The 25,070-nt window shown below is 35.5% G+C and overlaps 2 protein-coding genes across 2 annotated transcripts in view; one reads left to right on the forward strand and one right to left on the reverse strand.

Moving 5' to 3' along the window:
* OPN3 (opsin 3) overlaps window positions 1-5,324 on the forward strand; it is a 55,443-nt gene extending 50,119 nt beyond the window's left edge. Inside the window, 2 exon segments of the mRNA XM_060142861.1 lie at window positions 3,848-4,102; window positions 5,064-5,324. Of these exon segments, the coding sequence (XP_059998844.1) occupies window positions 3,848-4,102; window positions 5,064-5,324 (516 nt within the window).
* A 1,952-nt stretch (window positions 5,325-7,276) lies between these two features.
* The window catches only part of KMO (kynurenine 3-monooxygenase), a 52,744-nt gene continuing 34,950 nt past the window's right edge, over window positions 7,277-25,070 (reverse strand). The window contains 9 exon segments of the mRNA XM_060142081.1: window positions 7,277-7,339; window positions 7,342-7,479; window positions 8,983-9,042; window positions 9,133-9,234; window positions 10,465-10,547; window positions 12,749-12,806; window positions 20,608-20,755; window positions 22,315-22,436; window positions 23,361-23,432. Coding sequence (XP_059998064.1) covers window positions 7,277-7,339; window positions 7,342-7,479; window positions 8,983-9,042; window positions 9,133-9,234; window positions 10,465-10,547; window positions 12,749-12,806; window positions 20,608-20,755; window positions 22,315-22,436; window positions 23,361-23,432 — 846 coding nt within the window.

Consider the following 25,070-nt stretch of genomic DNA (forward strand, 5'->3'; position numbering starts at 1 on the left):
TGTGTGGCCATCTCTCATCTGCCTGTCCAGTCTGATTTTTTTACATTCCCTCCCTCTTGCCACCTCAAGCTTCAGTCAACTACAGTATTTCTTGTCCCCAGAAATTGACATGTTCTTTTACCTCTTTGCCTTAACCCTGGAACATTCTGTCTCTCCTCCTTGTCTAAACTCCTCCTCACCTCGGAAGGCTGAGATCAGGATCTGTTTGCTCTTATCTACCTCTGAATTTGTTACCCCTACTGCGTATTCCCATAGCCCTCTCCGATCACCTCCCTCATGGCATGTTATCACCTATGGAAATGGTATATTTATGTGCCTGTCACCCTCACCAAATAGTGAATTCCTCAAGAGAAGAGACCCACTCTTATTTATTTTTTCACCTATAGCTGGAACAGTACCTACATGCAATAGGGACCAGTAACTATTTTTGGAAAAAATTTACAGAGGGTTTAGGAAAGGGGAGTGGTGAAAGTACAAAGAGATTTGACTACTGACTGTGCTATAAACTCAACACAGAGCTTGGTGCAAGGAATTGCTTCTATTTCCTTATCCAGAGAGGTTATTTGTAATAGCAATAGAGACATAGCTACTCCCTTGAGAAGGACTCACAGTAAAGTCTTTGAAAAACCTACAGGTGTCTGAATCACCAAGCACTAGGCGTTGCCATTTATATAGGCAAAGAACACCATTAGAGGTAATTCTGGGGGATTTGTCTTAAGTCGTTCCTCCTTTAGGACAAATTTGTGTATGTATCAATACTTTTGCTTTATCCATAACAATTTTGAAAAATATCCTCAAATGATTGGATAAAGGGGGCAAGACATAAAGTAGAGCTCTTTATTTGGAAAATAAGCAGAGTAAAGGAATTGAGAATGATGAAACGAAGAAGCCAAAAAGAGATAAATGAAAAATAATCATGGAAACGTCACATATACAAACCCAAATAATCTGAAACTTTAGTCAGATCTTTTCCTTATACCAGAGGAACTGGGGAAGCATAAACCAACATTTTCTTCAATTAATTTCTCCAGTATGCATGTAATTCCAGAATGATAAATGAGTTCTCTGCTTTGATAAGTGGTGAGAAATTATGGGGACTGACATTGCCCAGAAAGTGGTACAGATAAAATTGTTGGGCCCTAGATAGTGGGGACTTGGGGCACAGATCATTGACAAGTGGTGTATTACTAGTTAATTGAAACTCCAAGGAGTCATAAATCGTGATTCCTAATATCCTATATTATCATAAAAGTACATATGCATATGAATAAGTATGGTTGTTTCAAATATAATTCAAATATAAATACATAATCTCAAAAACAATCCCACAAAGTCGTATGTGTGGAACTGGGACTCAACTTCTGTTTAATAAGTTACACATTTTAACCTCCTTTAATCATTACTCTTAGAGAAGGTCATTGAATTGCTCAACATCACACAGGGAGCAAAAGTGGTGAATCTGTAATATGAACCCAGATCTTTTAATTCCACATCTAAAGTTTTTACTAGAACTCCACAACCTTCTTAAAATCTCTAGGGAAAAATCCTCCCCCCACCAAAATCCTGTTTTGAAAATAGAATAATATCCTATCACTTTAAATAAAATAGTTTCTTTTAAAATAGAATACACACACAGATAATAATAGTACCAGAAATTTAATACTCACTACCATACACACATTTCCTCTACTCTAGAAAAAAAATCAACCATTTTAATTATCTATGTTTTCTTCTATTCTCTGTCAATAGGAATACATAATTTAATAAGAATATAGTTTCTTAAATAAAGTTTAGATGACATCAATGATTTAGATATATCAATTCAAATATATTTTTAAATACTATAAGCACATGTTTTAACAGATTTCTTCGGAAAATGTTTCCTTAACTTTTATGATAATGCTAGAAATAAAAGGAACACTTACAGTTTGTCGAAATGCAATAAATTTCCCAGGTTAAAATTATATATTAAGTATCAGTGGTATGCCAGATACCTTTTCTTATATCAATATATAAAGCATTTGTATTTTTGTAGCAAAATTAGCTTCTTAAGATGTCAGAAATATCCATTTTATTTACAAATACACTTTTTTTTTTTTTTTTTTTTTTTTTTTGCGGTACACGGGCCTCTCACTGTTGCGGCCTCTCCCATTGCGGAGCACAAGCTCCAGACGCGCAGGCTCAGCGGCCATGGCTAATGAGCCCAGCCGATCCACGGCACGTGGGAATGAATATACTTTTGATGTACAGGAATATTCTCCCCTTCTTAATAACACGTTTATCACAATAATAGGAGGAACTTCTGTTACCAAGTCCAAGATTGTTCTGCCAGCCACATGACAGGCCAATAAATTGGGAGACAAGGCTTTGGGGCAAGGAATTAATGGCTTTATCTGGAAAGCCAGGAGTCTGAGAAGATGGCAGACAAATGTCTTAGAGAACCATCTTGTTTCTGGGGTCTGGATGCTAGTTTATTTTATAGAACAAAGAGGGGGGAGGTGAGGAGGTAAAGTTAAAAGGCCATAAGTTGTTGCAATTATTTCCTGATTTCAGCCAGACTCTGGGAAAGGATGTGTTAATTTCTTCTTTCCTGCAGCCATTTGACAAGTGGGCTGCATCAGGATGTTGTGAGCAGAACAAAGGTATTTTGGTTTAACATTCAGGCATGGGAGCAGGGTTCTGGATATGGACCATTATGTATATTTTCAGCTATTGGCAGCATCCCTTTAGTGATTAACTTGTAGCAAAAGCAGTAGAATACAAAGGTTAAAGTAAAAGAAACAGGTCTAATATGAAGTCAGATTTCTTATTCCCTGTTATACTTCTAAAGAGTTTTTTTATCTGAGAAAGTCAAAGAACTTTCAGACTATAGGCCATTATGCCTAAATACTGTTAGTGGGGACAAACTAGGAGTAAAACTAGGAATAAAAAGTTTAGAGAAGTGGGCTATCTGGGCTTTACTGAGCTCTATCCTCTGCAGCTGAGCCACTGATGAAACAAACCCAAGCAAATTGCTCATCAAAACTCCACTTTATAGTCATTAGCTGTAAAGTGGAAGTCACAGTAGTTTCCAGGAAGAATTTATTTAGGAATTAAGTTTTCATCAAGACCAGCTGTAGGCTTTAACATGTAGAACTACTGACATCACATTTGCTGCCTGGTTTGAGAATTTGAGGATTATGCTCTGGATAAAAGAGATTCTAGGATTATGGAGAATTTTTTTCCAATTTATCATGACTCTTTTTATATATTTATTTGGCCTTGTTGGGTCTTAGTTGTGGCACACGGGATCTTCATTGCAGCATGCAGAATATTTCATTGTGGTATGCAGCCTCTCTCTAGTTGTGGTGCTTGAGCTCTACAGCACACAGACTCAGCAGTTGCAGTGTGAGGGCTTAGTTGCCCGGTGGCATGAAGGATCTGAGTTCCCCAATCAGGGATGGAACTCACGTCCCCTGCATTAGAAGGTGGATTCTTAACCACTGGACCACCAGGGAAGTCCCTATCATGGCTCTTTCAGGCTGTCTTTTAGCGACTTGAAGATCTAGGCAAAAGAGTTCATTTTCTTCTTCTTTAAGCCAATTAGAAAACATTAAAAACCGTTGAAGGATCTAAGAGGCTATTTAGTTCAATATATTATATTAAGGTGAGGAGACTGAGGCCCAGAGAGTTTAAGGGCTGGGCCCAGCTGCAGGTCCTGGATCAGATGCCAGCCTCCCAAGGTCCTATTCAGTTCTCTTTCCATTAAGGTGGGGCCAAGAATGGTGCCTGCATATTTGTTATGAAAACAACAAACAAAAATGATTTTTTCATTTTCACCCCTTTATTTTCCTTCTTCTTTCTGCAGCTCTGTTTTGTTGAAGATCTTCAGACAATTCAAATGTTCAAGATTTTAAGATATGAAAAGAAACTGGCCAAAATGTGCTTTTTCATGATATTTGCCTTTCTGAGCTTTTGGATGCCTTATATTGTGATTTGTTTCTTGGTGTTTAATGGTTATGGACACCTGTTCACTCCTACAATAATATCTACTGTTTGATATCTCTTTGCTAAATCAAGCACTGTGTATAATCCAGTTATCTATATCTTCATGATCAGAAAGGTAAGCTTTGTAATTAACTGATCATTTTCACCATGTTGGTGGGGTTGTTGGAAAATATAATACTTTTACAGAGATTATTCATAGCAGCTTCAAAGATAAAAACCTAAATCAAGCATTTTATAGGAAAGTAGAGGGTTTAAGAAGAAATGTAGAATATTCCCAGAGAAAATAATAATAATTCTAAGACCTACCAATGGAGGTTTGCACTTGTTAGGTAAAATTGTATTAAAATCAGTATTTAATACATCAGAAAACATTTTATGTTTAGTAATAATAACTACAATCAAAGTTAATAATTTATTTAAAATTCTTACTGCACTATGCAGATTGTATCAATTATCTTTACAAAACTCCATGAAATAGGCACTAATAGTATCTTATTTATGGATTATGAGACAGGTTCAGAGAAGTAAAAGAAGTTGTTTGCTTCAGGACGTGTTGGTGTCTGGATTTGAACCTGGTTTGCTGTTGTATATTTTCACCAACTGATTTGTAATCTTGATCCAAAAAAAAAAAATCTTAACCTAATTAAAGGAATATTAGTGAGTACACTAAGCTGTAAACTCTACCAGGAAGGACCTTGTCTGTCTCTGCTGCCCATAATATCCCCAGATTGTAGCACAAATTGCCTCACCTCATAGGGGCTCATTGAATATTTATGGAATGAATTAATGTTCAAAATCCCTTAAGGAAACACATCTAGCTGCCTGCTTGGAAGATTCATGCAACTTGAATCTATGGCTATTATAAGGTATTGAAAGAGACCTATGTGGTAAAGTTAATAAGAATTATAATAAATAAAAGACATTAAACTCCAGGCTTAAGTAGATCTGAGCATGACCACCTAACTCCACGTCAGCTAACAAATAAAAAAGAACAACCCAAATTAAATTTACCTAATTTTCTTGAATGTCAATCCAAACCTTTACTTAATATTCAACTTTATTTTCTCCCTGCCCAGTTTCGAAGAGCCCTTTTGCAGCTCCTATGTTTCCGACTGCAGAGATGCCAGTGACCAGCTAAAGATCTACCAGCAGTTGGGAGTGAAATGCAAATCCAACTCATTGTGATGCCACAGAAAGATAGGGACAGACCAAAGAAAAAACTGACTTTTAACTCTTCTTCCATCATTTTTGTCATCACTAATGATGAATCACTATCAGTTGATGGTGAGAGAACCAGTGGGTCATAGGTCGATGTAATCCAAGTTTGTCCTTTATAGGAAAGAATAATGGTAATGAAAGATGGGGCTTTAAATCAGATACCACATTTAGACTACCATTAAAAGAACTGTTTTGGAATCCCCATTCTATGTAATATCAACAGAACTTTTGTGGTCCAACAGGAAATCTGAATTGCTCTCTGGCCTCAAGGAGTAACTGAGCAAGACAAATTCTTTTAATTCAACGGGTGCTTTGTATAATGAAAAACGACTTGCACAAGGTGGGCATCAGGCACCATCAACTTCTAACATATTGGAAGTTTTCACTTCAAATATATATTTTTAAAAGACTGTATTTTCCAAGGCACATAACACATTTCTCAAAAATACTTAGCTCTTAAAATAACTTTGTCTCATACACTTGTGTGAAATAGCTAGAAAATCTTTAATTTTCTGTAGTGTTGGGTCCTATTCAGTGTCATGTCAAATGTTTGCTCAATCAAATTTATCAAAGAGACAATTCTTAGGATGAAAAAGAAAATCAATTCCTTAACTTTATGTGAAACAAAAGACTATTGCTCTATGTATAATATGATAAAGAGGAGCTTCAGACCAATATGCTACTGAGCAAGTTCTAGAAGATACCATTAAAAAGAAACACAGGAAAGAAAATAGAATGTTAAGGTGGTCAAGGTTTATTGGTAATCATACATTAGCAGATGATGTACATGGTGAAGCTGATGTTAATGGCAGATAGGTATCTCCATCTATTTCATTTCAAATATGAACATGGCAGGCTTAGCCCCTCCTTCTAGTAATTTCCCACAATTTTGCCAAGAATTCTATTGAGAGATTTAGAAAAGGAGTTCCAGCAAAAAACAAACAAACCTACATTTGAAGAGGGATGAAAATAAGTGTAAAACTATATTCACAAAATGTGAATATTAAATAAAAATCTTTATTGATCTTCAGTCAATACACTGGATAAATAATGGTCAGTGTTAGTGAAGAGACCATTTTTCCATGAGTCATTATTTAGTCTAAACATGGATTATTAGGACTCAAGAATTTCCTTGACAATATAGGCAAGAAAGTGAATCATTTTATTTCCTAATTTTTATTTCTTACATGACTGTTCTACTAGTGTTGCATCTTCATAATTAATCACATTTGAAAGACTTCTAAATGATTCAGTTGGCCTATTGAAGAAGGAAGAAGCAAGAAAAAAAGTTTCACTAAATGAACATTTAAACATCAAGTTTGTTGCTAGTTTTGTAGCATATAGTTCAAGAATGTTAGTAAATTGCTTCTGAAATGGAATAAAATATGGCTTCATATTTCTATGAAAATTGTCTCCCCTTGTTTCCTTTCCACTCTTTTATGTATATAGATATTTAGTTTATAAATAAAGCTCTTCCTATCCTTCACTTAGTGTGGCTTTAATAGCCTTTTAAAAAAATCCTTAGAAGGTAATATTGCCTTTTGAAGACTGGGAAATAAAATCAATTCATTTTGAACTCTCTCAAAAGCCCCCCAATCCCTCATTTACACTTCTAGTTTTAGCAAGAAAATCTGAGCCCTGTGCTTAGGTAAGTTCCATCCAGGTAATGAAAAATGCAGTTAATATATTAGGCAAATTGCAACTTTTAGTCCCAGATGTTAAGTCAATCCTATCATGACTTCTATTATGTCCTTTAAAGAAAAGGGTGATCAGTGACTTCATTGAGGTCTCTAGGGCCTTACTTTTTGAGACGTGAAAGAGATCTTAGTCACTGCACTTTTATATTTAGAATGATCTGACCTAAGCATAGTGCTGTGGGGAAGCTGAGTTTTACTTAAAGTGGTGGGTTATTTTTTCAATTATTTCAGTGAGCTCACAGAGAAATTCTACATTGAATTTATAAGCTGATAAATATCTTCTATTAGTGAATTAAATATGATGATGGAAACATGATTTTAATCCTGTTTTGGTTACAGAGAAATCTAATATTTGCTACTTCAGGATCTTTTTATCACTTTCTAATGACATTGGGAATTTGTTCTAGTGACTCCAGGGAGTTTACAGGGAGACATGCCCTGTATTCTGGAAGTAAGTGACCCAGTCCCATGGTCTTCTCAAGTAGTCCAGGGGTCTCAGTGACTTGGAACGCATAAGTAGGTAAGTACCACTGACAGCTATCAGTGTTCCAAAGAAAAAGAGTCCTTTGTTTATCACCTGTAAAAAAAGAGCAAGAAATTTCACTTTATTTGTGCAGTGATTAAAATCTTTCAAGTAGACTTCATTTTTAAATGACGTTTTATACAATTTCCTCTTTGTTCTTTAAACTGAAACAGTGACGTAATTGCATGACCATTAGGTGAAGTCCTGAAATATCTGGCAAGGTCAAGAATTTGGAACTTCCTGCCTCCCTTTCTCCCTCCTCTCTCTCTTCCCAGAAACTCCTGAATCTATGTGTCTGTATAAAGAATTCTTAACAGTTAACCTTTGTCCAGCCATAAAAAAAATTCACAGTTGAAAAAAAAAAATAACTGTTAACTGTCTTGAAAGAAGCCACAAATGATTCAGTCATTGCTCAGACCCTGCACAAAGTGTCCCTGAGAAGAGTGATGGGTTCATTGGCCTCTGTGACTTGGAAGACACACATTCAAAGACTTAAACATGCACCTTCACCACCTACAGTCTATCAACCGCACGAGCTGAGGTTCAGTCTAGTCTGGGTTGCGTGCACTCTCGTATCATCCTGGTCTCTTTCACTGCACTTATTGTCCTGCATTCTAACTGCCTGTCACTGTCTCTTTCCCCTTTGGACTTTTAGTTCCTTGAAGGCAGGGACCTTATTTTATTCACCTCTGTATGAATAAATCTTGATTCATTCCAATCTAGCCTCTAAATCTTTCTAAAATCCACACCTGAGACTATGAGCTGCCTTTGTCTTCCTGTTTCCCTCAAAATAATATTCAAGATGTTTCAGGTCCTACTTACTGTTCCAGCTCCACCTCTAGCCATTTTCACACATATGTGCTTCTTCCAGGTCCACTGAAATACTTGCCATTCCCATTCTGAACATGTGAGAGGTTTCTTCAACCTCCACGACCCCCTCCCTATGCCCATGCCCATTCCCCACCAGGGCAGTGCCTCTTCACTGCAGGTGTCCATTTCCCCCACTAGTCTCTGAGCTATGCAAAGAGTAGGGGCTGCTTTATGTTCATCACCATGCCCAGCTCAATGTTTACATACTATTTATTTAGTGAGTGAAGTTGTAAAGTTTCCACAGTGGAAGATCAGGAATTTGAATCTCCATTTAATGGCATCTGTGAGTCAACTGCCCAAAATTAGTGTGAAATAGCATTACACTGGAATTAGACTGTGTTTTATAAGTGATTTGCTTCTGTCCAGTTTTGTAAATTAAACCCATAGGAGTATTGCATGAAGCAAAAGTCAATTGCTAAATAAAAGGTCACATTGATAAAATAAAGTAGAAAGTTTAGAAATATTAGCATCAATTTCTTTTTTGAATTTCTTCTCCTCAGGGATTGCCTCTTTTTGTAATTTTGTTCATTAGGCATTCTGCCACCTGTGTATCCAGGACATTTTTTAATTTGAAAGGCAAACACCTAGTGTCTGTCACATTATTTCCATATTTGCCTGAGGTAAACATAACCATAACACTGTGAAATTCAACACATCAGATTAAAAATAAGTGTAATCTGTTCCAACCTTTTTTTGCCAATGCCAGCGCAGCACTGCCTCATGGTATCTTATTCTGGAAAAGGTGACCTGTAAGAAAGTTTAAAAAGTATTCCTGTGTATTCTTTAACGGCTAAACAGAAGATTAAAATGAGGAAAAGTCTTAAATCCAGACCTTACCATGGTGTAAAGAGGGATAAAGGTAGATGGCATAATAGCATGAAGAAATCTCTCTATGTTCTTTTGGAAGAGGAACCACCTTGAGTTGACGTGTGCTCGCATCTGCAATAATGTAAGGAGTCTCAAAGAATACCTTGAACAAAGTACCTTTAATTGTTTTCTGCAACTTATCACTCTTTATTCCCATTCACCACAAAGCCAGACTGAAGGTAGTCAAATAAATTCTTATTTTCAATTCTTCTCAGTCATTTCCAATCCTTTTCAGTCAATGTCAGAGAACAATAACTTGAAAAGGTAGAGCAATTATGGAAAACCTGTTAGAGAACTCTATTTTGCATGGGGGCCAACTCTATTTCAGTAAGAGTCTGTTTGTATGGATCTGTGAGTAGTCTGTGAGCCCAAAGACTTGACTAATTTCTGTTACTTCCTGGTCAGTTTGGAACATTATTTATGGCAAGAAGAGATCTGTTTAAAACTAGGCCTGTCTTGATATATTCCATATTCAGGATAAACATTACATTGTAGTTGTCTTGTTTTCAAAGACAAGGCAAAATACATCAGTGAGACTTCCAGTATCTTATAGAACTTCCTTCACCACATATGAAACAATTGTGCTTGAGTTGAAGTCTATTTTATTTCTTTCTGTCTTCAGGAGAGATGGAAAACAACTATACTCTTTTTAAAATTTTTATCTTGTAAATTTTTTCATTTGATTATTTAAAAACTATAACCACAACCATTTACTGTGAGCTTTTCATGTGACTGGCTTAAAATGGAATTGTGTTTTTCTTCTGAGTAGTAACCTACTGACTATGAATTTCTTTGGTATTACATATTTCTTTCAGTGCAAAAAACCCCAAAGGATTTCAGTGCTAATTTAAGTTTGCAGCTTATAATGTTAAGAATGGAAAGGTTATTTAATGTCTCTTAAATTTTCCAAATATGTTAACTCATATCAAAAATAATTTTTCATTAAAATAGCATATTAGTACCTCTACTAAATGTCTAAGCCTTGAGCCTATGAATTATCAGATATTGAAACCAGACATTTTGTCTTTTTTGTTACCTCCTAAATCTCCCTGAAATGTAGATGGAGGTGATGTGTGTGGGTCATTATCACTGTCTTTATAGTCAAAGTTCAACTATGTGTAAGGAATGCTCTGTGTGTGTGTGTGTGTGTGTGTGTGTGTGTGTGTGTGTGTATGTTTTCTCTTGGCACCTATTCTTATGCAGCATGCATGAGACGGGGATCAAAGAAACATTAAAGCAAAGAATGTTTATTAGAATGTCAGTGCATGATCTCATTGAATAGAACCAAACATTCTCACTTGCCTCTATGTAATTGTACATGGATAGGTCTGAAATTGCATGGTCATCTGGAATTCTTAATCTTGAGAATTCAGGAAGGCACATACCTAGAAACCAAGTTAAATAATATATCTTTTCCAAAACAGTCTGTAAACAATGTGCTTGACTCTACACAGTTCAAATGAAATGGTGTATTCTCTATCAGTGGTCTCTACTAACCTTTTAAAACTCTGGACAACAAGACTGTATGACCAACAATCTATGAATACTGAGCAATAACACAGGGGCATTTCCTATTACCTATGATTTAATAAAACTTATGATAAAGTTGTTATAATATATACTAGATTAGTGAATCATTATTTTTATTTCACAAATGGAAAGCAGTTCATATAAATGACTGTAAATGACCCCAAATCCTTAGAATTTGCTACTCTCCTTTTTGTTCTTCTTTGCTACCCCATATACATTTGTTTCATTTTACCTAAGCCACCTCATTAGCTTAAACATACCCTGTTATTCTGTTATCTCCCAGAGGCAGGACTCATGTTATATTCATGTTTGAAAACTTAACCTGGTATATGGTAAACACTGAATAAATATTTGATAAATTAATAACTAACTAATATAACTTCACAGGGCCAAACAGCTCTAGTTCTGAGGAAGCCATTTCTAAAGTCAGAGAACATGGGTGCAAGTCCCAGCTTCACCACTTCTAGCTACTTGACTTTGGGCAAGTTACTTAACCATCTCTAAGCTTAAATTCCCTCAGTTGTAAAATAGGGACAAGAATAGTACCTATGCCCCATGTTTTTCATGAGATAATGTGATAAAAATCAGCAAGATACCCAACACATATTACATGTTCAGTGACGTTAGTTATTATTGTGATAATTTTTGTTCTATCTTCATTCTCTTGTAACTAAAACCAGTATTGACAGTATGTTCTGTTACATGAGCCCTCCGTCTGTCTCCACCATTGTCATTACATGCTAACCAATCACACAAGGGCTAAGAAGGGAGGAAACAAAATACTTCTGGATCCTGAGCATCTGAGTGAGATAACTGGGAAAGAAAGGAAGAAAACCAGAAGAAATTTACCCTGGAATCTATAATCTTTTCAGATTCAGACAGCACAGTGTTCACTGACTCCCTATAACACTATAAAAAAAATTTTCACTGTGAACTTACTTTGTTCCAGGCTTTTTTTTTCTTTATTTTTCTTGATGTATAGTTGATGTACAATATTATATGAGTTATGGGTGTACAACATAGTAATTCACAATTTTTAAAGGTTATACTCCATTTATAGTTATTATAAAATATTGGCTATATTCCCTGTGTTGTACAATATATCCTTGTAGCTTATTTATTTTATACCTCATAGTTTGTAACTCTTAATCCCCTTCCTCTATCTTGCCCCTCCCCCTACCCTTTTACCCACTGGCAGCCACTAGTTTGTAATCCGTGGGTTAGGCTTTTTTTAAAAAAAGCTTTCCACAAATCATTTGATTTAAAATTCACAACTCCCTGAAGTAGTATTATCCCCATTTTATTGATGGGAAAAAAAATCTGAGACTTTAAAAAGATAAAGTGACTTGTTCAAGGTCAAAGGGCTAATAAGTCAGCAAGTCAAGACTGGAATCTGGGTGTAGAGTCAAAGCTGGTTCTCTAAGTCTATCCCTTACCTGAAACAGGTTTAAATTCAGAGGTGACCTTTGAGGACATGTAATGCTGAGAAGCAATAAAAGTTATCCAGTTCTCAGGCTATTATCTGCAATTTCTTTTACAGGTGAAAATTATGTACGTTTAATTTAACTTACTTTCAGAATTATAAATAAAGTTTAAAACTTCAATACTTGTAAAATTAATATATTTCTGGAATTAATTTTAATCAAAAGGCAAATGGAAGTATCAGATGCAACCTTTGATAAGGCAAAAAGCAAGAAAATTCTGGAGCTTCTAAAAGTGTTTCTGAGGGCATGCTGTAGGGATTAGAGGCATGGAGGTTAACTAGGCTGAGAGGGAGGGAAAGGAGTATATCTCTGCCAAACTTTGGTGCTCGGAACTTTTATCTTTGTATTGATCGATGCATAGACCTCCATGTAAAACTTAAAAGAAACTATTTTTTCCTCTCTGGGTGTTCCTTGTCTGATATGGGCAACAACAGTGGCATAGACTGTTAATAGAAAAATTTATAATCCTGAACAGGAAATATGCATCATGGTTTGTAATCTTCCAGGATCAGAAATAGGTGTACAATTAATCAGCAAGGCTAGTTCGTGTCCAGTTGAGAAATTTTACTTACTAAGGTCGTTATTGAATTTATCCATTAATTCATCAAATACCAAGCAGTCTTCAAATCCCTAAAACAAGAAAAAATAAACTGTAAATAATAAATACTTCTTAGCAATTTTGAATAGACTTTTCATTGGTGAGTATAATTCACAGAATGTTTACTCTCAACCAGCACATAACAGCCAAATAATCACACTTAGCATTGAATTCTGATTAAAAAGACAATTGACTGTATGTTTGATGGTTTTATCTTTGCCCGATTTACTCATATATATATATATATATATATAATTTAGAATATGATCAAAATTTTAAATTACTTGTAATTTTGACAATTCCTTTGCTTCTTCAAGAAGCAAAAATAATTATATTGTTCTACCATGAGCATTAGAATAATATTTAAACTATTCAGGGCTTTAAGATTCACATTTAGAGCAATTTAATGACAGGATAGAACTTTCATATTAACTTACTTTCTATAAGCCAAGATTAAAGCAAATTTTCAATCAACAAATCTACAAAATTAGTAAGGTACTATGCTAAATGAAGTAGGGAGAAGAAAATAAAAAGCTATGTTTCCCTGCATCCTAGGAATTCAAACTATGGTTTTAAGACAATATAAAAATATGTAAAGGTTAAGAAATAAAATATTTCTATATCAATTATACATATCATACCTGAAGCAAATAAATTTGTCAATTATATAGGCTGTTAATGCTATAGGAATTTAGAAATGAGAGATACCATATAGGGATGAGATAACACTCTTAAATTCTTTATTTAATTAATTCATTTATTCCTGGAGAATTCCTATGAGATAGGTATATTAAAATCCGAATTTTACAGATAAGGAAGTAGAAATAAGTTAGTTGCATGAGAACATATTCTAATAAATCATGAAGCCAGACTTTGAACCAGGGAGTTCTAATTATCCACTATACTAAAATTGATGTTTCCTTACTTTTTTAAAAATTTAAGTACAGTTGACTTACAATATTATATTTATTTCAGGTATACAACATAGTGATTTGATATTTTTATAAATTATAGTCCATATAAAGGTATTATAAAATATAGGCTATATATTCTGTGCTGTATATTACATCCTTGCATCTTATTTATTTTATGCCTCATAGTTTGTACCTCTTAATCCCCTTCCTCTATCTTGCCCCTCCCCTTACCCTTCTACCCACTGGTAACCACTAGTTTGTTCTCTATATCTGTGAGTCTGTTTCTGCTTTGTTATATTCGTTCATTTGCTTTATTTTTTAGATTCCACATATAAGTGAAAACGTACAGTATTTGTCTTTCTTTGTCTGACTTATTTCACTAACCATAATACCATCCAGGTCCATCCACGTTGTTGCAAATGGCAAAATTTTGTTCTTTTTTATGGTTGAGTAATATTCTGTTGTATATACATAGCACTTCTTTATCCATCCATTGTTAATGGACAGTTAGGTTGCTTCCATATCTTGGCTATTGTAAATAATGCTGATATGAACATGGGGTGTATATATCTTTTCAAATTAGCATTTTAATTTTCTTTGGATACATACCATGAGTGGAATTTCTGGACCATATGGTAGTTCTATTTTTAATTTTTTGAGGAACCTCCATACTGTTTTCCTTAGTGGCTGAACCAATTTACATTCCCACCAACACTACTAGAATTCCCTTTTCTCCACATCCTTGACAACACTTGTTCTTTGTTGTCTTTTTGATGATAGCCATTCTGACAACTATGAGATGATATCTCACGGTGGTTTTGATTTGTACTTCCTTGATGATTAGTGATGTTGAGCATCTTTTCATATGCCTGTTGGCCATCTGTATGTCTTCTTTGGAAAAATGCCTATTCAGGTCTTCTGCCCATTTTTTAAATTGGGTTGTTTGTTTTCTTGACATTGAGTTCCATGAGTTTTTATATATTTTTGATATTAACCCCTTATCAGACATTACATTTGCAAAGATCTCCCATTCAGTAGGTTGCCTTTTCCTTTTGTTGATGGTTTCCTACACTGTGCAAAACTTTTAAGTTTGATTAGGTTTCACTTGTTTGTTTTGCTTTTGTTTCTTTTGCTTGAGGAGACAGATCCAAAAAAGTATTACTAAGACCTATGTGAAAGCATTTCTTTTCTTCTAATAGTTTTATGGTTTCATATCCTACACTTAAATCTTTAATCCATTTTGAGTGTATTTTTGGGTATAATAGGAGAAAATATTCTAATTTCATTCTTTTACATGTAGCTGTCCAGTTTTCCCAACACCACTTATTGAAGAGACTGTCTTTTCCCCATTGTATATTTTTGCCTCCTTTGCTGTAGATTAACTGACCATATCTGCATGGGTTTATTTCTGGGCTCGCTGTTCCATTGACCTATGTGTCTGTTTTTGTGTCATTACCATACTGTTTTGATGATTATAACTTTGTAGCATAGTCTGAATTTAGGGTCCATGATACCTCCAGCTTTGTTCTCTTTTCTCAAGATTGCTTTGTCTACTGAGGGTCTTTTGTAGTTCCTTACAAATTTTAGGATTTTTTTCTAGTTCTATGAAAACTGTCGTGAATATTTTGATAAGAATTGCATTAAGTTTGTAGATTGCTTTGGGTAGTATGGACATTTTAACAATATTAATTCTTCCAATCTATGAATACAGGATATCTTTCATTTATTTTTATCATCTTTAATTATCTTTATCAATGTCTTATAGTTTTCAGAGTATAAGTCTTTCACCTCCTTGGTTAAATTTATTTCTATGTGTTTTATTATTTTTGGTGCAATTCTAATATTGTTTTCTTGCTTTCACTTTCTAATAGTTCATTATTAGTGCATAGAAAAGCAACAGGTTTCTGTATATTAATCTTGTATCCTGCCACTTTACTGAATTCATTTATTAGTTCTAATATTTTTTTGGTGAAGACTTTAGGGTTTTCTATATATAATACATCATCAGCAAATAGTGACAGTTTTACTTCTTCCTTTCCAATTTGGATGGCTTTTACCTCTTTTACTTGTCTGATTGCTATGACTAGGACCTCCAGTACTATATTAAATAGAAATGGTGAGAGTGGACATCCTTATCTTGTTCCTGATCTTAGAGAAAAAGCTTTCAGCTTTTCACTGCTGAGTATGATGTTATCTGTGGGTTTGTCATAAATGACCTTTATTATGTTGAGATATGTCCCCTCTGTACAAATTTTGTTCAGAGTTTTTATCAGAATGGATGTTGAATTTTGTCAAATGCCTTTTCTACATCTATTGAGATGGTCATGTGATTTTTATCTTTTGTTTTGATAATGTGATTTATCACACTGGTTGATTTGCAGATATTGAACCATACTTGTACTGCAGGGATTAATCCCAGTTTATCATAGTTTATGATTCTTTTAATTTATTGTTAAATTTATTTGCTAATATTTTGTTGAGAATTTTTATATCTATATTCATCAGAAAAATTGGTCTGTAATATTCTTTTATTTTTTTGTAGTGTCTTTGTATATGTTGGTATCAGGGTAATGCTGAACTCAGAATGAATTTGGGAGTGTTCCCTCCTCTTCAATTTTTGGAAAATGTTTGGCAGAATTCATCTGGGAATTTCTTAGTCCTGGTTTTGTTTGTTGAGTGTTTTTGATTATTAACTTAGTTTCAATACTAATAATCAGTCAGTTCAGATTATCTATTTCCTCCTGATTCAGTCTTGGAAGATTGTATGTTTCTAGAAATCTATCTGTTTCTCTCAGGTTGTCCAGTTTGTTGGCATATTCATAGTATTCTCCTATGATTGTTTGTGTTTCTGTGATAATGGTTATATCTTCTCCTCTTTCATTTATTATTTTGTTTATTTGGATCCTCTCTCTTTTTTTCTTAGTGAGCTTGGGTAAAGGTTTATCTGTTTTTTGTTTATCTTTTTAAAAAACCAGCCCTTGATTTCATTGATCTTTTCTATTTTTTTTTTTTTGAGGGGGTTCTCTATTTTATTTATTTCCACTCTGATCTTTATTATTTCCTTCCTTCTGCTGACTTTGGGCTTTGTTTTTTCTTCTTTTTCTAATTTCTTCAGATAAGATAGGTTGTTTACTTGAGACTTTTCTATTTTCTTGAGGTAGGCCTGAAATGCTATATTAAAACTGCTTTTGCCATCCTGTAAATAACAATTAAGTCCACCTGGTCTAATGTGTCATTTAAGGCCACTGTTTCCTTTTAGATTTTCTGTCTGGATGATTTATCCATTAAGGCAAATGGAGTGTTAAAGTCCTCTACTATTATTGTATTACTGTCAATTTCTCCCTTTATGTCTGTCAATATTCACTTTATATATTTAAGTACTCCTATATTCGATGCATATATGTTTACAGTTTTTATATCCTCTTCCTGTATTGACCCCTTTATCATTATATAATGTCCTTCTTTTTCTTTTATTATAGACTTTGTTTTAAAATTTAATTTGTCTGATATGAGTATTGCTACCCAGCTTTCCTTTTGTTTCTATTTGCATGGAATATCTTTTTCCATCCCCTCACTTTCAATCTGTGTGTGTGTCTTTAGCTCTGAAGTGAGTCTCTTGTAGGCAGCAGAGAGATGGATCTTATTTTTTAATCCAATCAGCCACCCTATGTCTTTTGACTGGAGCATTTAATCCAATGACATTTAATGTGGTTATTAATAGGTATGTACTTATTGCCATTTTATTATTTTTTTTCTGGTAGTTCTTCTTTGTTCTTTTCTTTTTCTTTTAGTCTCTTCCTTTGTGGTTTGATGATTTTCTTTAGTGTTATGTTTGTGTTCCTATCTCTCTAATTTTTGCGTATCTATTCTAGGTTTTTGATTTGTGGTTACCATGGAGTTCATATATGTTGACCTAAACTATACCTACTTGTTTTAAACTGATAGACATTTAAGTTCAAAAACATTCTAAAAGACCTACTTTTTTTACTCCTCCCCCATGGTTTGTGTTTTTTATGTCATATTTTACATTTTCAGGCCTATCCTTTAACTGTTTATTCTAATTATACTTGATTTTACAGTTTTTGTCTTTTAACCTTTGTTCTAGCTTATTTAAGTGGTTGATCCACAGCTCTTACCATATATTTGCCTTTACCAGTGGGATTTTTCCCTCTTATTTTTCTTATTTCTTGTTACAGCCTTTTCCTTTTTACTTAAAGAAGACACTTTAACATTTCTTGTAAGGTCGATTTAGTAATGATAAACTCTTTTACTTTTTGCTTGTCTGGGAAACTATCTCTCCTTCAATTCTGAACAATAACCTTGCTGGGTAAAGTATTCTTAGTTGTAGGTTTTTTCCTTTCAGCACTTTAAACATATCATTCCATTCCCTTCTGGCCTGCAAAGCTGCTACTGAAAAATCAGCTAATATGATTGCCTATGGGCATTCCCTTGTTTGTGATTCTTTGTTTTGTTCTTGTTGCCTTTAAAATTCTTTCTTTAATTTTGCCATTTTCATTGTCTTGGTGTGGGTATTTTGGGGTTCATCTTGTTTGGAACTCTTTTTGTTTCCTGTACCTGGATATCTGTTTCCTTCTTCAGGTTAGGTAAGTTTTCAGCCACAATTTCATCAAATACATTTTCTACCTCTTTCTCTCTCTTCTTATTCTGAGACCCCTATGATGTGAATGTTAGTATGTTTGATTGTCTCAGAGGTCTCATTTTTAAGAATTTGTTTTTCTTTTTGCTGTTCTGATTTTGTGATTTCCACTATTCCTTCTTTCAGATCACATATGCATTCTTCTATATCACCTAATCTGCTGTTGAATCCCCCTAGTGTATTTTTCATTTCAGTTATTATATTCTTTAGCTCTGATTGGTTTTTTCTTATATTTTCTAAATCTCCATTGAAGTTTTCAATGAGTGCTTTCATTCTACTCCCAAGTTTGGTGAGCATCTTTATGACCATCGCTTCTAACCCTTTATTAAGTTAATTATTTATCTCTATTTCATTAGGGTATTTTTCAAGGGTTTTACTTTGTTCTTTTGTTTGAAACATATTCCTCCATTTTCTCATTTTGTTTAACTTTCTATGTTTGTCTCTATGAAATTACGTGAAAGTTACCTGTCCTGGTCTTGAAGGCATGTCCTATGATGTCCTATTCAGTCTGCACGTGCCCACTGGCTTTGGTGGGAGAGCTGCATCTGAAGTGAGCATGGGCCACACTTTCCCCTAGGGTATGCTGGCAGCCACCACTTTGGTGGGAAATAGGGCTGGATTCAGAGGGGCTAGAGCCAGATCCAGGTGCAGCCAGGGCTTCTCCTAGACTCAGTGGCAGTCACTGCCCTATGGGGTAGGGTTTGAGGCTCCCAGGGCCTGGAGTAGAAGCCCCAAGGGTGGTGGGTTTCTGCTGAGTGTGATGACAATCTCTGCCTTGGTTGGGGGCATGGCCAGGTTCCTGAGGGCTTGGAGCCACACTTCTAAACTGGTTCTGCTTTTTGCCCATGTGTACACACCTTGGTTAGAGGCAGGGTGGGGGCTGGAGGGGTTGGAGCCACACTGCTGAGCTGGTTGCATTTCTTCCCTGGTGTGTGCATGCTCATTAGCAATAGCAGCCTCCACCTTAGTGGGGAACAGCACCAGAGTAGGAGGTGCTGGAGCAGGAGCCCAGTGCAGGTTGTGGGGTACACTGGGGCAGCCCTGGCAGGCCATCCAGAGCAACCAGCAGTTGTCAGTCTGCTGCCTCCATGCTGGGATTGGGAACAAGCAAGTCTGTGTACATGCTCTTCAGGAGCAGAGTATCAGTTTCTTACTGCCCCCTAGTAAACCACTCTGGTTTTCAAAACAGCTAAGGAGTCTCATTTTCCTGGCCTTGAACCCCAGACCTGGGGTGTCTAATATGTGGCTCAAACTCCTCGCTCCCCAGGGAGGATCCCCAAATCTGTGATAGCCCCTTCCTCTTCTGGGTCACACACTAGGGGTGTGTGTCTTGACTAGATCAATTCTCCTCCCCTCCTACCAGACTCCATGTGGTTCTTTCTTTACAGCCTTGGTTGTAGAAGAGCTATTCTGCTAGTCTTCAGGTTGTTCACAGTGAGTTTCTCTATGTGTAGCTGTAGTTTTGATGTGTTCGTGGGAGGAGGTGAACTCAGGGTCCTCCCACTCTGCCAACTTGATCCCACCTCTCTTGTTATGTTTTTGTAAAACAAAATGTTTTTGACTACTTTGCTCAAAATATAATTGATTAGATTCATAAGCTCTTTATTCTTGGACTATATCCCATTCACCAAAACAATATAAGACTATGGTTATAAAACTAATAGTAATCAAACACACATGCACATAAAATAATTGTTTGTCTAGACAATTATTTTAGAATTCCTTAAAATTAATGTTCAATATTTGAACACTATTCATTTTCTGAAATATTTTTTAGCCAGAATGGTAAAATTTCCATGAAAGCAGCTAGTATTCAACATCTAGTCTGTTTCATCATTTTATTTAACTCTATCAATTGTGTTTTCTTTTCTTTTGGAATGAAAAAGCAGAGGGAAAAAAAGATAATTTGGGATATTTTTCTTTTTTGATACTAACATTATAATCTCTAGAAAAAATACACTTTAAAAGTTAAGTCTTGAATTGCTGATAGTCAAGTTTCCAAATTTCAAGTCATCAATACATTTTCTAACTGAACAGAAAACTATCTTATGCTTTTTTATACAGTAAATTACTGCATCAAGTAATCCAAGAGTTGACTATATTTAGAGATCAATCTAGTTAAATAGCTGGTATGGTTTTTGAGTTGACTGTTTTCTCAGAGATTATGTGAGGATAGTTTTAAGCATATTTTTTATTTAAGACTTTTTAGTTGAGACTGACCCAGAGAAATTTAAGGGACTTACCTACAGAAAAAGAACTTACCGCATTCATTCCCTGCCCAAAAAAGGGCACTATGGCATGAGCTGCATCTCCCATCAACACACAGTGTGATTTAAAGTGAAAAGAAGAGCACTTAACAGATATCATGGGCTGGGCGGGCAACAGAAAGAAATCTTGTGCCAGGGTTTGCCTTTAGAGAAAAACAATAAAAATGTAAAAATGTTAAGCTGGGTATTAAATATTGTGTAATTCTTTCAGATTTACTGGCTTTGTTAACATAATATTTCATTGAAAAGTACGTGAGAATGCCAGGAAGAAAACAGGAGAGGGAGAACTGAAGTTTCTTCTAGTTCCCAAATTCCACTGTTCTATTTATATTCTTAATTTGCAACAGTTTTAATCACATCCAAAAAGAACAAGTTTAGCTGCATTTGAATAACTTGAAATTTATCTGTGTTATATGTCATGAAAATTTTATTATCAAGCACACAGATCACACAATTTTCAACTACGTTGGAATGCTTTAGGTTTCCTTGGAGAAACTTGAGATGCAGTTGTGCATTTGATTAGCACACAACAAACCAAAATTAAGTTAATGTGAATCCATGTGTATTTGGAAATGAACAACTGTAATCAAGCTAGTATCTGTTCAAGCATCTACAGAGGTTTTGTGGAAGCTATAGGTAGAGAAGTAGTACATACACTAGAGGATCTTAAATCTAGTTGGAGAGGCAAGAAAGAGCCACAGAACAAGTTCTGAAGTAGCTAAGGGCTAAATTTTGGTGTGCAGAGATTTCCCTTCAAAGTCAGAGAAGAAGCCAACTCAGGCAATTGAATTTTTCTGCAGGAAAGGATGAGAACTGACAATTTTTAATAGATTTGCTATGGGTGGGCAGTGGGCTATCCCTTTTACATAATTAGCTCATTCAATTTTCAAAATAGCCCTAAAAGTTAGGTAACCTGATGTCTATTTTAATGATGAAAAATCTGAGACTCAGGGAAGTCAGGGACAAGAGCAGTATTAAAATCTTGCTCTTTCTGCAGTATTGTGCTGCCTCCATGAAGACATCGCTGGAGATAGAAAGTGAGCTGGATTCCAGGACGGAGTGACAGTGGGAGAGAGGCACTGAGTGAGACCAAATGACAAGGTCCGTATGAAGGGGAAGTTGATATGGGCTAGAGGAGCTGAGACTGATAATCCAGACAGCTAATACAATTAGCTATCAATTTGGGGGAACTTTATATGTGCCTGGCCCTGTGCTGAATGATTTATAGGCATGATCCCCTTTACTCCTCACAAAAACCCTTTGGTGCAGGTACTACTATTATCACCATTTTACTGTGAGGGGCGTGAGACATAGGAAAGCTTATACAGCTAGCAACTGGTGGACTTGAGACTTGAGGTTGCCAGCTATTTCTGCCTTGATATAGATTTGTGTTCCCACCGGCAGAAGGAAGCACAGACAAGCCCTAAGGGGACTGAGCGCCTGCTCAGGGTACATAGAAGGTCCAGGGACATTGGTGATTTGTCTTTCCCAGGGAAACTGGCCTGGCCTGGATTTTTTCAGAATTCCTGTTCACAGCACAAGATCTTCTTGGACTTTTGCTGTAATCTAGGCTTCCTGTCCAGGTCACTGCATGATTAGTCATGCTTAACAAAAACGGAAATAAGTGCATTAGCCTTTATTTGAACTTTGAATAACTCAAACCAGTGGGGCAAAAGGCACAATTGCACATCTTGAGACTTACTTTCCAATTAGAGGGATAGAATCCGGAAAGTACTTCTGGAAGAAATTCAGCACATCACTACTAGTTTGCAGTTTCTCAAACTCTTCAAAGGGCATGAACAAAGTACACGTGAAAGATTTGTTCTGTGAGAAGAAGAGGAACAGTGTGAGAGAGATCAGGGGGCCAGGCAATGCTGGCACTAAGGCAGACCCCTAAATCACAGACCGCTTGCTGTGGCTCAGGGGCCTCTGGGAAGAATGTCCAAGCAGACAGGAAAGGCAGCCTCTCTTTCTTCCCTCACTCCCAAGGAAAAGCTCCGTCAAGTCCCAAGGTGCTCCCCAGCTTCTTGGTTATCAGGAGAATTTTATACTGTAAACTCAAGATATTTTCACCAAGCAAACATTACACTTCTTAGATTATTAATAGGTTGGTTGGATTTGATTTCTCCGCTTTTTTTTCTTTATTGTTGTTCCATTTAAGATGTTATGATATTAAGGCATTAGACCCTAGGACTGTTAATAAGTGAAGAAAAAAAAAAAGAAAGTAAAAGACCAACCAGAGAAATATCAATAGGTATATCTGTCTATATTATCTATATAGATAATATAGATAATAATAACTATATATATGTATATATTATATATTAACATAGCAAAAAAGTTTCTTTCTAATGAAAGAACAGCCATGCTCTTTTGAGATAATGATTTTTCCAATGTTGTCCTACAGATATTAAAGGATGAAAGATACTTCCTAATATATAACCTAAATCTCTTTGGCTTTATTTCGGGACCATTTCTTCCTGTGTTGTCTTGGGGAAGATGGCAGTTAGGTACCACCACACATAAACCCCCATTAGTCATTCATATATGTTAAATATCCTCTCCAAAGTAAATAGTTTGGATTCCTTCAGGTTTTTCCTCAGTATCCCCAGAGTTTCAGATATAATCACTAAGTAGACTAAACAATGATGAAGTTGATTACATTCATGCATACAGAGTATAAAAGTAAGTAACGAAAAACATTAATTATATATGCAAAATTACAGTTGATAAGAAATTTTACACTACCATGTTAGGAAGTGCAATCATCATAAAGGTATCTCTAGGCCAAATATGTAGATAATTAGGTTCCATGGCATACTGCAGGGAAAAAAGGAATATATAATTAGTGCATTAATGTAGCACATCTGCATTAACAAATTAAACACGATGATTCTGTTTATGTTATAATTGTTTCCACAGCAATTTAAATCAGTGTCATATGCATGGTGATGTGCACATCCATTGCTATGTAAAGCAGAAGTTTTCTTAGAAAAGACTTTGTGTTCTGTCTTTATAAACTCAGGCTTAGGTGAGTTTTTGATACCATGTATAATTGAAGATTTGAGAACATGCTGTAAGATATTCATTTTCTCTCTCTCCTCTATTTCGGACACACGCACATATATACACATACACAAATATGTATACATACATATATAAAATGTACATTATATACACACATAAGCTGTGGATGTGTGTATATATGTGTAATATTTTTCTACTTTATTTTTTACCTTATTTGGGTACTTATTTGTATAAACAGAAAGATCCTAAGTTTAAATTTCATGGACAAAACAAAATTTTACAAACAAGCCTCTTATTGCTTGTTTACTACAACATAAATAATAGAGAGAAATGCTCCCTCTTTAGCAAAGCCACTACAGGGCAATAGCCACCTGAGTAGGTATGTATGGCTTGGGCACATGAATTGACCCAAAGACCCAAGTGACCCAAACCACTGAGGTTCCCAGGGGTATTACATATATAAGAATATGCCATCCATTTCCCAACTATTTTAAGTTTGTATTATTTTCTATAAATGTTTAGAGAGCACCTACCATGTATATGTCTTATGGTAGTAAAAAGATGACAGAAAGTACATCTTAGTCTCCTAGCTAACATTTTCACACTTTTTTATAGTTATTTGTGTCTTAGGAGATGAAACTGCTTCTTCCCGGCTTTTTTAACCCCAGAGCCCCAAAGAAAGCCCAATACACAGACAAAGAGATGAATAAGTGAATAACACTTTGACACCAAAGATCTCACAAAGCAGTTGAATAGGCAAGATATATACATATGAAAAGCTCCCAAAAACTTCTCTTTAACAACAACTCAAGTGGTAGAGAGACAAAATGATTTGGTGCCTAGGTAGAAGTTTAGGAAATAAAAACTGGTCGGGTAAGAGGATTGTGGGTCTGGGATGGCTGAAACAAGGGATTGGTAGATTAGATAGCGGTGAAGGACAGTGGCTGCTGGTGAGGGTGAGCACGCTGAGCAACGTGGAGGGGGAACAAATGAGCATGATGCCTTACTGGTAATAGGACACCAGCCTGGAAGAGGTGAGCCTCCTTGCTTCCCTCTTGCTATCTTTTGACCTATTCTACATGGTGTTGATAAAGCAAATATGATACCAAAAACATTTTGATATTCATACATATTTCATGACCCTAGAAAACAACTCTTTAAATTTTCAGGTTCTTTATTCCAAGTCACGCTCTCAATAGATATCCTTATGCAACAGCGGTCCCAAGGTCAGATTTGTCATAATTCCCATGAGTCTTCTTACTACAAGTCCCTCCACACATAAAGTCTAAGCGAGACAGTTTGCTTGCTGTGCAAAAACAGCTTTAAGATAAGCTCCCACATAATTCCCAAAAGCACTCCCTTAATATTCACCCAACTCTGTCACTCATCCAATCTCTCCCTCCTACTCCACCTGTCAGAGATGGAGTGAAA

Source organism: Lagenorhynchus albirostris, chromosome 2 (genome assembly GCF_949774975.1).
Source record: "Lagenorhynchus albirostris chromosome 2, mLagAlb1.1, whole genome shotgun sequence".
Classification (NCBI taxonomy): Eukaryota; Metazoa; Chordata; class Mammalia; order Artiodactyla; family Delphinidae; genus Lagenorhynchus; species Lagenorhynchus albirostris.